This window comes from Argentina silus (genome assembly GCF_951799395.1).
Source record: "Argentina silus genome assembly, chromosome: 12".
NCBI lineage: Eukaryota > Metazoa > Chordata > Actinopteri > Argentiniformes > Argentinidae > Argentina > Argentina silus.
Window position 1 is genome coordinate 14699729 of NC_139666.1, and position 10288 is coordinate 14710016.

Sequence of the window (10288 nt, forward strand, 5' to 3'; positions counted from 1 at the left end):
GACTATAACACTTCTGAAAGACCCTTGAACTATTGCTATCCTGGTATTTTCAAAGACGCGAGTGTCTTAAGACTGAGTGTCTTATGTTTTTTTAACTAGATGGATTTCCAAGAGAGCCATAAGAGTTGAGAGACATACAGCAGTGCAAGACTTTCTTTTATTTAAATATACATGTCTGACTAAAACGCCAGAATTAAGAGACCATTCATATTAGAAGGAAGAAAATAATGACATAACATGATACCCCATCTAAAAATACAGTAGCATAGTAATTACACATATAGTACATCTTTACACATACACACTCAATGTGATCTGATACTTGGCACGGATATTGTTTTGAATTCATTCAACACACACACCCATGCACCCACCCTCACACCCATCCACCCATCCATCCACCCACCCACCCACCCACACCCACCCACACACACACACACACACACACACACACACACACACACACACACACACACACACACACACACACACACACTTCCCCACAGAGTTTAGGGGTATGAGTCTATCTGACAATATAACATCATGTGACAAAATGTCTTCCTGCATTCCTAACCTTTGACATATCCAATAAATTAACTTAACTGTTCTGCCTGACTGCATAAGACATAATTGATTCACTGTATCATATGAAACCACTTGAGTTCATATGATACAGTTCTAATTTGGTTTGACATCAATTTTACCATATCTTTATCTGCAATATATGTATTTTCAGTAAATATGAGATAAGATATGTTTTATCTATTTACAAATCACAGCAGTGGCAAACGATTGTCCACAGATCAGACATACAGGCAGGAACTTACAATATCTCTCTCACACACACATAGACACACACACACACACACACACACACACACACACACACACACACACACACACACACACACACACACACACACACACACACACACACACGTTACTTCATAATTTATGGATAATTGCTTTTGAAATATGATCAAATCATATGATCAAAACACTCTGATAAAAATCACAGTGTGAAATGTTTATGGTGAAAACCTGTCACAGAAATTTGCATTCCTAATCAGTCCACAGTCCAGTCACTCCAGCAGCACAGCAATGCAAATGGACGGCAGCCACAGCACCATCACGCAGAGCCGTTTCAGCAACCCTCCCCACCCTCCCCACACCCCCATTCCCCTGGGCTTATGAGAGTGGTTAGCCATAGGCGAGGGAGGGTGGGGCCGCTTGTGGTCAGAAGTAATCCCTCCGCCGTGAGTCGTCGCTGATGAAGGACGGGTTCCACTGTGCTGGGTAGATGCAGGAGTGCCGTGAACCAGGAAGACCAGAGAATGGGTAGAGGCCGTTCCTCTCGAGGTCAGAGTTACGCAACGCAGGCTGCAAAGGAGGAGAATGACATGGTCAGGGGATGCTGAGAGAGACACTCAATCATCTCTAAACCCACTGTGGTGGTGGCAACTGACAAGTCCAACAATAACACAAATAGCAGCCGTTTCATTAAATAGGCTCTATGGTTGTTAATCTATCACTGTCCTTTGATGACCAAGTGTCATATGACAAGTAATTCAATAGAAAGTTCAAAAACTGAAATTGCTTTCATTAGATTCAACTAGAAAGTTTCGTTGATATCGTTCTGAGCAGAGTTTCTGTGTTTGCAGTGTCATGGGCCTGTACTTGATGGGCTAACATCTCTGTACTTACTGAGTAGTAAATATCAGTCATCTGGAGCAGGTTCTTGGTGCTGCCATTCTCCTGCATCTCAATGGTCTCCCTGCCCCACTCCATGGACACCCTGTTACTCTTTGGGAACTCTGCATACGGAGACATTTGAAAATCTCCGCTTTTGAAAATGATCTTATTGATGTCGTTCTTGTCTTTCCTGTGAGAAGATACAAAGACAAACGAAAGGGAGAATATTAGCTCACCCAATATGGCAGCAGAAGTATATACATAGGCAGAAAGTTATGAATTAGGTGTTAGGTGTTATTGCTGTGTTATTACAAAGTAAATACATTGGTAACCCTTTATTTTAAAGCCTTGTTTCAGCTGGCATTTACACAGTATTCTAAAATAAACTATTTGGTAACTATGTCGTAACAAGGGTACTTACACCAAAAAATCCAGCACCTTTAGCACTAGTTGGTGCTAAATGGCACAAAATGTTGTTTGAGTCAGTGAATGTCAAAGAAACAGCATGTAATTAATATGCAATTATCAGCTAATAATGTTATAACCCAGTACTTTCTAAATGAGTACCTGCTTAATACTGGGCTGTAAAATAAAGGGTTACCAAAACATTTTATAGTGTAATTGGCTACACTTACTTGCAGCAGGTGACAATCAGAGCAATAATGAGGATAAGGAGCAGAGCGCCCCCTGCAGGGGATACCACTACGGCAATCAGCTTGTAAACTACAAACAAAACAAAGAATCACCATCATGTCAATATCCTAACCAAAGTATAACAACGATTCATTAAGGACAACAGCTTAGATAAGAACATTTTTAGTTTGCTTGCGGTGTCAGTCAGGTAACTGATTAAAATGTGATTTTCATATGCACAATTATGCATAATAATATTAAATCTTCAACTTACAGTTTCCGCAATTGAACCCTCCAAATCCAAATGTGCAGCTAAACAACAGAAACATACAATCAGAATCAATATCAAAACACATAACACCGTGGTCAGTGAAAGATAATTGTTTCAATTCTCAATGCTTACTTAACACAAGTGCCATTTTCCAGTTTAAGGCCATCTCCACATGCTGCAAAATGAGGAAGATCAGTGAGTAATCACTAAAACACAAACATTTTCCTGTTTCATCTGTATTTTTTACGTTGTTTTGCTGCTAAACTAAATGAATACATAATGAAATAATAATAACTGAACATCTCAGATTACACATAGCAATACCATATGCATATGGCTTTTCTATTAACAGCTAGTTTGAATGACACATACATGTGAAAGCTTCAGAACATGGTAATCACCCCACCACTCCCTCCCAAGCCTTACCTCTGCAGTACAGTTCTTCAGTGCTGTGTTTGAAGTAGCCAGAGCGGCACTGGCAGTAGGCTGTCCCACTGGAGTCAGTGCAATGAGAGCTCTCTGTATCACACTGGGTCTTCTGGGCCAGACACAGACTCTCCACTGTGAGAGTAGAGAAAGGCGAGGTCACTCTGTGTTGGCCATTAGGATCACAATCAGGGTTATTTTAAGGCTAGGGTCAGGGTGAAGGTGGTGGGGGCAGGGTCAGGGTTATTTTAAGGCTAGGGTTAGGGTGAAGGTGGTGGGGGCAGGGTCAGGGTCAGGGTGAGTTTAAGGCTAGGGTTAGGGTGAAGGTGGTGGGGGCAGGGTCAGGGTGAGTTTAAGGCTAGGGTTAGGGTGAAGGTGGTGGGGGCAGGGTCAGGGTGAGTTTAAGGCTAGGGTTAGGGTGAAGGTGGTGGGGGCAGGGTCAGGGTGAATTTAAGGCTAGGGTTAGGGTGAAGGTGGTGGGGGCAGGGTCAGGGTGAGTTTAAGGCTAGGGTTAGGGTGAAGGTGGTGGGGGCAGGGTCAGGGTGAGTTTAAGGCTAGGGTTAGGGTGAAGGTGGTGGGGGCAGGGTCAGGGTGAGTTTAAGGCTAGGGTTAGGGTGAAGGTGGTGGGGGCAGGGTCAGGGTGAGTTTAAGGCTAGGGTTAGGGTGAAGGTGGTGGGGACATGGTCATAAGGATAAGGAGGAGAGTGCTGTACTGTACCGTGATAGGAGAGCTGGTGGAGTAGGACCACTCTGCAGTGAGAGGAGGTGGAGCTGCAGTTCCTCATGGACATCAGGATGCTATGGTACACCTCTGAACTGGTCACATCAGTGGAGATGGAGAACATGTTCACAGCAGAGATACGCACCCCATTGTCCTCCCTGAAAATGTGAGAGGAGGAGAGACGTGTTCAAAAGAAGGCCTGGTGGTACACATTCAGTTGTGATTCTAGAGACATTGTGAACAAGACCAGTTGTTTAGGGTAAACAAAGACGTACCTTTTACTAAGGGTAGAGCGGCGGTAGCCACGTAGGATTGACAGTGAAGCGTTGAGCTTGGGGGAAAAAAACAATAAAACACTGAGTTTCATATTCATAATACACTGGATATGATGTCTTAGCTGTTACAGAAATCAGGAGGTTGAATATGCACATTCCAACACTACATATGGTAGTGATGGACTGTACTGACCAACTGGATGATCTCTCTCTGGATCTCATGCAAGGTGGCACTCCTAGAGAGGGGGCTATGATGCAGGTTGTTAACCCTGAAAGTCCCCAAGAAGGTCTTTGCTGTGGAGGAAAACAAATAAACAAATACTGAAGTTAAACTCACAAACAGTGGCATCATTTGTTTTTAGCAAACAGATGGTCAAAGATGAGTCTAATAAACAATCGCCACACTTATTTTTAGATGTATCTCTCTCATGTTGTCGATCGATCCATAACATTATTATCGGTAAGTGTGTACCATTGTTATTTAGCTACGTCCAGCAGCCTTCTAGTGTCAAATAGTGAACCATCCCTTTAACCAGTGGCAGCATCCTCACCTCGCGTGCAGGTGCGTCCATCCTCCAGGTCAAAGCCCAGCGGACACTCACAGCTGAAGGAGCCCCTGGTGTTGACACATCTGGACTCCGAAGGGCAGGGGTTGCTCTGACACTCATCCACATCTGGCCCAACACACACACACACACACACACACACACACACACACACACACACACACACACACACACAGGACATGTCAACTCAGCATAGAAGAGAAGCAGCTGAATATACAGTACATGGTTTCCCATTTCCAACCCAACTGGAGCAGAGTAGATAGAAAGCAGGTCTCACCATCATTGCAGGTAGGTCCTGTCCATGCTTGCAGACAGTGGCAGGTGAATCCACTCCCTCCTTGAGTCTCACACACCCCTCCATTCACACAGGGGTTTGACTCACATGCACTCCCTGAAGGTTAGAGAAGGTTTTAGACTGACTGAAGAGCTACTGTACTCCATTATATCCACACAATTAGTGGTTTTGATTAGGTTCATAGTTTCCCCTTTACAAGATAAAACATGATGCAAACCCAGCTAATAAACATTACTCAAGACAAACCTCATCTAGCTCTTGAGGAAACCCACACTTAAACATCAAGTTTCTCAGGTAAAACATGAGAAACCCCCCAAAAATCACAGTGTACAGTGTACAATGTAAAACATCCTCTGGAATAGATCCTAAACAAAAAGTAGCCTGTTGACCAACCTGGTGCAGATGTAGAACTGATGTCCATTTGAGGTGTAGTGACTTGAATCTCCGTGGTTCCCTTATCTGTTTGCTTCCCTGTGGTGTGTGCTGCCACAGTGTTCCTGGTGGGGGTGCTCTTGCTGTAGGAGGTGGCGGCGGCGGTGGTGGTGGTGGTGGTGGTGGTGGTGGTGGTGGTAGTGGTGGTGGTGGTGGTGGTGGTGGTGGTGGTGGTGGTGTGGCCTCTGTGTGTCGTGGTGTTGCCCGGTGTGGCGGTGCTGGTCTCCAGGTGCAGCGTGGTGACGTCGGTGGAGATAATACCTGTTGAGGGTCTCTGGGTCTGGGTGGCTGTCGTCTGAGAGGGAGAGAGGCGCTGAGGAGTGGAGGCGGAGGTCTGGAGCCCCAGGGTGGTTTCTGTGGTGGCGGGTGGTGTGGGGGGCTGGGTGGTGTGGTGGGCCTTTACCCTGGTGCTGGGCTGAACCATCTGCGTGGTGGCCAGAGGGAGGGTGGGAGTGGTGCTGGTCTTGGTGGTGGCTCTGTAGGTCTCATCCTCTGTGACCTGTGACCTCTCAGTGACAGTCACTGGTGGGGTGGACAGGACCTCCGTAGCCACCGCTGGCCTCTCTGTCTTGGGGATGAACGGTGGCTGGCCTGAGAGGAATCTGGACAGGGAGTCGTCCACTGCAGTGACAATGTCTCTAATGGTAGGGGGTGCAGTGGTTAGAACGAGGCTGGTGCTGTCCTCCACAGTTTGGGATGGGACTCCCTCTGTTTCCTCCTGGCCCTGGGTGCTGATAGGGCCTGCGGAAGACTCAGTGGAGGTCCCAGTGTTGGTGAAAAGGTCTCCACCCTGCTGAGAGGTGTTGGTGGGGCCGTTCTCTGATGATAGGATAGGGGGGACGGAGGAAACAGACACCCCGTCCTCTGATTGGGTTGTCCTGCCTTCAGAGGCGTGGCTGGGGTCTGTGGTATCTTTCTCCCATCTGCTGTTATCAACAACGCTAAGAGGGGGCGTGGAGTTGGGGGTTCCATCCTCAGATGCCGAGGTGAGGTCAGACTGGGTCACGTTGGGGGGTTCTGTCAGAGGGTGTGTGCCTCTGGAAAGAGCAGGCCACTCTTTTTCTGGGTGTTTACCCTGTAAAGAGGAATTGGTGGGGAGGTGAGAGTCAGATGTAGTGTCCATGCTATCTAGCCCCGTGGAGGAAAACCCATCGGTGTAGTCTCCAGCCCCTGTGCTTCCTGTCTGTAGACCCCATGTGGAGGCCTGGGAGGAGTTGGAGTCCTCCATGTACATGGAGGTGCTGTTAGAAGTCACAGACAGCGACAGCAAAGTCCTTTCTCCAGCTCGGCTGATGGTGGAAGAGATGTAGGTGCTGTCAGTGTGGACAGGGAGAGCCACAGTGCCCATGTCTGTGGACTCTCCCTCCCCCTTGTGGACACTGGGACTGCTGGCAGAGCTGTCCTGAGCCAGTCTGCCTTCAGTTACAGGTCTCTGCTCCGCTGAGAGCCCAGGGTAGACATCTGGAAGGTGGTCTGGTGTAGGCTCTTCCCACTGTGTGGTCGCCTCGGTGGTGGCCTTGCTGGTGGCCTCAGTGGGCGTTTCGGTGGTGGGCTCGGTGGTGGCCTCGCTGGTGGCCTTGCTGGTGGCCTTGCTGGTGATCTTGGTGGTGGCCTTGCTGGTGGCCTTGCTGGTGATCTTGGTGGTGGCCTTGCTGGTGGCCTCACTGGTGGCCTCGGTGGCGGCCTCAGTGGCGGCCTCGGTGGCGGCCTCACTGGTGGCCTTGCTGGTGATCTTGGTGGTGGCCTTGCTGGCGGCCTCGCTGGTGGCCTTGCTGGTGATCTTGGTGGTGGCCTTGTTGGTGGCCTTGTTGGTGGCGGCCTCGCTGGTGGCCTCGCTGGTGGCCTCTCTGGTGGCCTCTCTGGTGATCTCGGTGGTGGCCTTGTGTATGGCCTCGCTGGTGGCCTCACTAGCGGCCTCGCTGGCCACAACTATAGTAGAGCTCATCTGCTCAGTGGACCAGCCAGTGGTTCCTTTTGATGTCCAGTTGTTTAGATCTGTGGAGATGTGTGTGCTCTCCTTGGTAGCTGTGAAACAAATACAGATAAACAAACACATAACAAAATTAAATTACATTACCATAGCACAGGTATAGGTTCAATAACCACAGAAAACACTGTGCCAATAGAAATGCTAATCTGGGGGGGGGGGACTTCTCATAGGAGAAACCCTGAGACAATGACTTACATTTCTGCAATGTGCATGTCATGCCACCAGAGAGCACCCAAGAGGTCCTGTCTGGCTTCAAAACTTTAGAGGGAAGATGTTGTCAGAAATTGCTGCGGATGTAATGATTTTGGGTGGAGAACAACTGGCAGCTAAGCCTGTCTACCCTAACAAAAGCTTAGGCCCTAAATATGGAGGTGATTGCGTCCATTGGGAATATGCCATTTCCTTCCTAAAGCTGACCAGCAGAAGCCCATGTTAAAATACTGTCATTGCAGACATTAGGTTCATATACAGGCAACAAATGTGACATTGAGGCAGAATTGGCCCTGGCTCATTGTTTTTGTGGAACATGATGGGATTTTCCCTACAAAAACCAGTGAGTATCGCAATAGAGAAAACAACTGACAGTTAATTTAAAATCTATCAAGCAACTTGATACACAGCCCATCACCTTCTGTTGATTGTGCATAATGTTGTATTTAGAGTGTTCAAATGATCAGTCATTACTACCATTATCATCATTATTGTTAATGTCAATTCTGACCCTTAATTATGATTGACTAACTAAACTAACTTTTTAATATGTAGTCTAACTTTTCTGACTACTAAAATGATAGTCTTCTCTAGGCTGAGAGATAACAATTGTTTTATGGTGGAAGAACAAAGTATCTAAACTAAGTCCCTGGGTGTGGCGTTCCTGTCTGTATGGCCACTGACAGCCTGTAGGGAGGGAAGCAGGCTGGCCTGGCTCCATCAGCCCCAACTCAAGCACTGCTGCTGGGGGCTTTGAAACAATACTAGAGAGGAAGAGCCACTGGACAACATCCTGCATGTAACACATAGCAACAACAGTCAAAAGCGAATGGAGGGAAGAGTTCAGCAACGGAACAGTCAGTCCACAGGGGCGTAGAGAATTAGGCCATTCGCCTCTAAACTCTGGACCAAATCCACTGGCCTGCGCGCTCTAATCAAATGCAGACTGGAACGTGTATTGGCACTGGCCACACGAAAGACTGTTTATTTTTCTTCTAAACCAGTGCCACCACTTCTGTGGCTCACATATCATGTCCTATGCTATTTCTTGAATGGATAGTGTTAATTAAATAATTAGAGTCCATGTAGTGTAGCCTATGTGAGAGAGATATTTACAATGAAAAATACTGTATATCTCCATTACATAAAATGAAGCACACTCTGGCTGCACCCTCTATTTGGTCCCAATGGAGGGAACGTTCCATTCATGCTCATCACGGGCTAACTGACACTGAGGAATATAAAATTTTAGGGGGAACAGCCAAAGTTGGGCTTAACCCAGCAACAACCCTGTGGTCTGTCTCATGTACCATAACTGTGAAGACCTCTTGGCAGAAGCCATAATTTGCTTTCATTCAGAGAGGTTGCTACACTATTCCCCTTCTCTCTTGAAAAGTGGCCCTCACACCTCCTAAGCGCACTTCCAACAAAGGCCTAAGAGAGAGAATGCAGGATTACCCCACTTCTGTCACTGACACTTCACATTAAACTGCCTCTGGCTACCCATGTGGTAACACTCTAATTACTGAAGTAACAACATTTCAATAACATTCCCTTAGGCTACATAGTAGTTTAGTATTTACTCTGTAACTGCAAAGTAATGGAGGTTATGAAGTTGAGCATTTTTGCTAGAAGTGGAGTAATGAACAGTACTAGTGATGCGAACATGTTAATATTTATGTTAATAGTAATAGGAACCGTACTACATAGTTTTAGGGGCAATCTTATAGCAAGGGTTAGCCTACCCATCAATGTAGTGATTGGTAGATGTCGTGATAAGTATAGGTTAACTCTTATTTTTAAATTATTCATGGTAATTGAGTGTCAACGCTTACACTACATTTACTCTATACTATATACCTCAAGACATTAGAAAGTTGATTAGTGCTCTATCTACACTTAAGTTGGAATGTGCATTTAAATGTTGGCTCAAGTGATTAAGGCCTATTCACTAAGTTGAATCTATTAAAAAGAAATAAATGCATGGGAATTAATGATTTATTATTTTTGAATTATGTAACATGGTTGTGTAAAACCAGTGCAATGCATGAATATCTAGCATACATAAATTAATTAAACCAGGCATTGAAAGATGTTTCTTTTTTCAATCTCAGTGTGACGTGGGCAGCAAGGTGAGATTTGGAATTCCAAGTAGGCCCGATAATTTTAGACACCTCAATGGAAGAGCTCTCGTCAATTTAGTTATAATTCATTCAAACAGAAATATATCAGTGTCAGCAAATTTCGCAATGGTGCATTTACATATATTTGTTTTATTCTGTTCTGTAAAGAAATTCTACTTCAATACTCGTGAAGAATTTCATCCACCTAGGCTGCAGGATATCGATCACCTCACCTACTGATCCCATTATCGGATGGGACAGTGTGTGTCATGAGTGACCCCATTACCTTACCTAATTTTCTTTCAGTTGACGACTGTGTCTCATCAGAACGTCTGTGCAAGCGATCTGTTCCAGTTGATAACTCCCTTAAGTCAGAAGTTGTTCCCGGAGTAAAAATGTTTTTAGGCAAGGCAGTTATTTCTTCAGAGTTGGTAGTGCTGAAAGAAAAGAAGCCTCCCGTTACCACTGTCCTATCCATGTCGTTGCTTGGGGTGTACGTCCATGCACTTAGGGGTCTCACAACCAGGACCACCACCAGAGAGAAACGGAATACGTGAATCAACGAACACGTTTCCATGATCAAAATGACCCGAAAACGGCGGCGAGTTTATTGCAAATATCTAACGGTAAGTTGCCGTAGGCCACCATCGGAAG

General features: G+C 46.0%; 1 protein-coding gene across 2 annotated transcripts; it reads right to left on the reverse strand.

Annotated features, from left to right (window-relative positions):
• Nucleotides 1-1112: 1112 nt before the first annotated feature.
• Nucleotides 1113-10286, reverse strand: heg1 (heart development protein with EGF-like domains 1). 2 transcript variants are annotated; one of them, XM_083681297.1, is made up of 13 exons: nt 9926-10286; nt 5273-7336; nt 4862-4975; nt 4570-4692; nt 4212-4312; nt 4019-4074; nt 3741-3901; nt 3023-3157; nt 2729-2771; nt 2600-2637; nt 2328-2415; nt 1705-1882; nt 1113-1380 (listed from the first exon to the last, which is right to left on the reverse strand). In XM_083681297.1, exons 1-13 carry the CDS (start codon nt 10209-10211, stop codon nt 1237-1239), a joined length of 3531 nt encoding a protein of 1176 aa, XP_083537423.1. In that variant the 5' UTR covers nt 10212-10286; the 3' UTR covers nt 1113-1236. The 2 variants fall into 2 exon arrangements, with proteins under 2 accessions (XP_083537423.1, XP_083537424.1); XM_083681298.1 differs by lacking the exon at nt 1113-1380 and adding an exon at nt 2114-2138 and having other exon boundaries at nt 1720-1882.
• Nucleotides 10287-10288: the final 2 nt, after the last annotated feature.

Coding starts and splice junctions, on each gene's coding strand:
- heg1 (XM_083681297.1), bottom strand. CDS start 10,211: ATGGAAACGTGTTCGTTGATTCACGTATTCCGTTTCTCTCTGGTGGTG. Junction 4,693..4,861: donor AGGACCTACCTGCAATGATG/GTGAGACCTGCT, acceptor GTGTTGGGCCAG/ATGTGGATGAGTGTCAGAGC. Junction 2,416..2,599: donor AGGGTTCAATTGCGGAAACT/GTAAGTTGAAGA, acceptor TTTTGTTTGTAG/TTTACAAGCTGATTGCCGTA.